Source organism: Apium graveolens, chromosome 6 (genome assembly GCF_009905375.1).
Source record: "Apium graveolens cultivar Ventura chromosome 6, ASM990537v1, whole genome shotgun sequence".
NCBI lineage: Eukaryota > Viridiplantae > Streptophyta > Magnoliopsida > Apiales > Apiaceae > Apium > Apium graveolens.
Genome location: NC_133652.1, coordinates 271,923,645 through 271,928,629, shown reverse-complemented (window position 1 = coordinate 271,928,629; position 4,985 = coordinate 271,923,645). Strand labels below are relative to the sequence as shown.

At 34.1% G+C, this 4,985-nt stretch overlaps 1 protein-coding gene across 1 annotated transcript; it reads right to left on the bottom strand.

Moving 5' to 3' along the window:
* Positions 1-1,975: 1,975 nt before the first annotated feature.
* LOC141667731 (uncharacterized) lies at positions 1,976-4,743 on the bottom strand. The gene is made up of 2 exons (XM_074474337.1): positions 4,346-4,743; positions 1,976-2,380 (listed from the first exon to the last, which is right to left on the bottom strand). Exons 1-2 carry the CDS (start codon positions 4,655-4,657, stop codon positions 2,264-2,266), a joined length of 429 nt encoding a protein of 142 aa, XP_074330438.1. The 5' UTR covers positions 4,658-4,743; the 3' UTR covers positions 1,976-2,263.
* Between the last annotated feature and the right edge of the window lie 242 nt (positions 4,744-4,985).

Genomic DNA, 4,985 nt, shown 5'->3' with positions numbered 1-4,985 from the left:
ATTATATTAGCACGAGTAGTTATCAATGAAGTATAAGAATATACATCATGAGAGAATTAAATTTTACATCCCTTAGCTTTGACCCAAATTCAATATTGTATACTTATTTTCAGAAATTGCAATTTGCAACCCCTAACTTTCAATTTGTATGCAAAATGCACCCATTAGACACTTACAACTAAAATAATCAGGGGTAAAATAGGAATTTTAATATAAAATATAAATAAAGTTAGCAGTTTTCATTTTAAAAAAAGCTAAAAATATTTATAATAATGAATTCTCCCCCATTAAATACACACTAAAACAAAAATAACGTCAAATAATTAAAAAAAAGTGATCCAACGAATTTAATATTAAAATTTAATATATAATTAAAATTAATGTTTAAATTTATATTGTAAAAATTAATATTAGTAAAATTATAAATTTTTGAAATTAACATCATGTAATAAAAACTGAAATTAAAATTATTAGTTGACTCTAAAATTCAAAAATATAAAATATATATAAAACTATTTTTTAATACAATGTAGAACATATATATATATATATATTTATCGTAGGTAATCCGCAGCCGCTACCCTTCGGGTGCGCACTAGATAAACCCTAGAAGCTCACGCAATAGCCTGCAAACCACGTAAACCAAGGTAAACCGAATTTAAACGACAAGCTCTGACTCGGGAGACATAATTATAAATTCTCCTCCCGTGAGATTCGAACATGTGACCAAGAGAATAATTATCATCTTTTTAAACAATTAAGCCAACCTTTGCGGGCTAAAATATATTTTAATTAATTTTTAAGATGAAATTCCTATTTTACCCCTGTCCAATAAAGGAAATTAGGCAAACAGAATGTTATTTGTATCGGGTTACAAAGAAGAACGATACGAACTGCAATTTCTGAAAATAGTTATACAATATTTAATTTGGCTCAAAGTTAAAGGATGTAAAATGCAATTCACCAGTAAATCAATACCCACGTGACCATCTTTGCAAAGCATGTAAAACAAAGTAGACGCAATAGAAACCTGACCATTTCTACTAAAAATCACAGCAACAGACCCATTCAACAAAAGCTAGGAATCATAGCGGTTTCGGACTCATTCAGACACTTATAAGGCCAAATCACATTTCTTATGATACCCTAGACCCTTAATTTCACCCAAAAACAACAAAAGATAGAGACTTTACAGATAAACCAGGAGGCTGTTCATCAACTGAACTAAATTGAGTGGACAAAATTTCAACAAAATGAGCAGAACTGAAATCAAGGAGTATTGGAGCTTGAAGGTGTGTTCACCTAAAGAAGAAGGATGGCGATTAATCCACGGTTTGCCTTTATGTGGGTAATGCTGATTAACTTTGTGTTTGGTTCATGCAACTCAGACAAAGCTTTGGCTAAAACACCAAAACAGAAAATTTCATATCATCCATGTGGGTTGTGCCAAAGCACGCCATGCCACAAATCAAATTTAGTTCGCTCTTGTGTAATCTCCAGGAATTAAGTGTTAGACTCTGTTTATCATGTCAAGTTAATGCTCTCTTTGATTAATCACATTAGTAGTATCTCATTACTATCTGCATTTCTTTGTAATTAGTTTGCAGGGACTTCAGCCAAAACTGGCTACCGTTTGGCGTTCAATGGAATTACATCAGAGAGTGTGACATTGGCTAAACTTTGGCAGAGCTGGTGAAGAAACAAACCCAAAAACCAAGATCATAAGATCTAATTTGTTTTGATAAACAAGTAAGAAGGTTAAAGAGAAAGAATGAGATGCTCAGCAAAAAAAATCAGCTGACAGGTATAGATGAAGAACAGTGGCTTCGACAGGTTACGAGGAATGTGAATACTAGACACTCTGTCGAAACTTTAGGAGGATAGGTTTTAAGATTCAGAGAGGTTATGCAACTTTTTGTCTGCTTATCCTGTAAATTTAAGTAATGAATAGATATAAACCACAATAAAGAAAAAATAAAAAAAAAGATAGATAGATAGATAGGTTCAAGAATTTAAACATCTTGAGTGGCTACAAAAACACAACTAACACCTGTATACGTCCAATAACATCCACAAAGCAAACACTACTTTTTGATAAATCAAAATTGAGCTAAATCCTGTACACCTCAGGGGTGTGTGACTAAAGGCCAACTACAAAAATTAATGTAAGAGGCACCACTGTTTCTGAAGATATATTGTCAAACCATGCTTAACTGCCATATAGTCCTATACTAAGGAAGATAACTTCGCAGACCTTGTCCACCTAAAGAAAGTGAGGACTAATTAAACCTGCAATCTCGAGGAATCCAACCCGATCATTCCCTTTGAAGATCTTCTTGAGCTTCTCATCACATATGATTATCTTCTTGTTTTCAGGGTCCTATTATCAAGAACAAAGATTTAACTATCATTTTTTCAGGAAAAAAAACTGTAGTGATATGTAAACATGTCATGGCATTGGTTACATGTACAATCAGCTGTAAAAACATGTTACCATGTATACAATAATGAGTGAAACTAATTTTTTTAATAGATAATTTTCTAAGCAAGTGCTCCAGATAATAGTCCTGCAAATGGGCTAGTTTCAAAAAAAAAAAAAAACTCATCACCTAAAATAATCGTCAGACGTTTGAAGCATCAGCTAACATAATATGGCCGACACACGAATGAAGCATCGGCATTACAAAATCATGACATATTCATTATCTTTTGACGGGCTATAATCTATCGAAAGGATAACATATCAAGCCAGCAAACCGCCTATAAAGAGATTATGTCGTTCCAACAAGACAAATACCTATTGTCTCCAATGAGGCAGATTATCCTATATCATTGATGTAGGTAAGTTTATTCTTCTTATAGGCACAATTCAAATTTCCATAAAATACCAACAATTACAGTCACCACAATATGTGCACAATCTACGTAGGACATAATTTCATTCTACACAACAGTGTTCAGCATCACTTAATAGCATGTTAAGTAGGAGTGCAGCTATGCCTATCATCATGTTGTTGCAAAGTGTAGCTGGCTTACAGTAAACAATAACAAACACCGCTGATTTCACAAAGTTGAGTTCAGACTTCCCTCAATTTACCAAAATTCAGTCCTTAAAAACATTTTTATACAAATATACTACCAAGTTAGATCATGAAGAACTTTAACAGCTTCCTTCACACAAAATATCCATATTGAAACTCAATTTATCTTGCTCATTTACTTTTTCTTAACCAAGGAGAGGAGGATAAGGATCAAAGCTTAATAGATTTCAAAACTAAGGATATACCTTACCGATAGGATGTCCACTGATCCTCTTTTCATCTCGCTAACATGATTACGACTACCAACATATGTGATCAATTACAACACAATTTATTCAAATTCATTACAAGTGGCACTAGACCCTACAGACATATCAAGTAAAACAAGTTCTAAAATTAAGTCACACTTTTCCATCCCTGATATTACTTTCAATACAACTCATCCATTAAATCACGTATATTACCGACCAAAGCACACACAGAACTTAAGACTTAAATGCAATCGAATCGACGGCTGGTTCTATTTACCTATATCTTCTGCTTTTAAAATGAAGACTAAGACAGGAGTTTCGTGGAAAATAAAGAACATCACATTAAAAATGTGAGTCTCATGCTAGTGAAGACTCGAACCAATTGGCATAAAAAGTCCGCAGTGGCTAATACACTCCTTCCTATGAGACTACACGGACATCTAATAAAATCAGCTTCATCTGGTATCAGTAAATTGGAATGGAAATTCCTAACATACCTTAAACCCCAACTCAATCATCGACACAATTCGTATAGACAAAACGCTAGCTAAAACTCAACACTTCTCGATTAACTCAGATATAACTCCAAACAATTAAAATCTAAAAAAGTTCATACTTTTAACTTTGCACATTCATTTCTGTCAAATTTAATTACAACACAAAACCGATACAACTAATTTAACCTGTTTCATAACCCAACCCGAAACTCCACCTCCAATTACTAACTAACATAAAATCAACATAAACACAAACATTATAAACAAAACCCACATTTCAATTCCCAACTAAAACCGCAAAAACATTATAAACAAAACCCACATTTCAATTCACTTTATCAAATTTTAGTACAACACAAAACTAATACAACTAACTCAACCCGTTTACTAACACGACCCGAAATCCGAAACCACGCCTCCAATTACTAACACAGAACCCCAATAAACATTATACTCGACAAAACCCACATTCCAATTTCCAGCTTAACACACAAAACACCATCAACACAACATTATCAAACACACACTAAAACATCAACTCTGTGTTTTTTTATACCTGCAAGTTATGTTGTTTAATATATGCCCAAATAACTTTAAGCGCCTGAGTTCTAGGAATCTCAGGCACGCCGACAATATCTTGCATTTCCGGCGTCACCGGCCGGGGCTTTGTAATACCTCTAGGCTCTCTAATCTTCTTGGTCTCTTTTACTACCTTAGCAGCAGCGCATGTTAGTCTGCGCACATTAGCACCAGATGGGTGTATAACAAAGATTGTTTTCTTGGGTGCCGGAAAATAACATGACTTGACGGTGGTCGCCGGCGGTGGGCCGGCGAGTAAAGTGGTGAAAAGGCCTAGAGAGATGGACATGTTTTGGTGTAATAAGATTGTTCTCTCTCTAGAAAATGTGGTTTTGAGGAGAGATGAAATGTGGGTAGTGTGAGAAGATAAGAGAGTGACGGAGTGAGTATTAATAATAAAGATTTATTTATTTATTTTGAGAATAATGATTTAGATTGGGCTTTTTTGAATGGGGATCATGTGTTTGATTTGGGGCTTGATTATTTTGTGTGAATTTGGGTTTTCGAAACATGGACTTGAAATGATAAGCCTTTTGTAAAACTATATAGCTCTGACTGCGGAGCATGTGCTTCGGTTAACCGATACCGACCGAAATAACAAAAATAATTTGATTCAG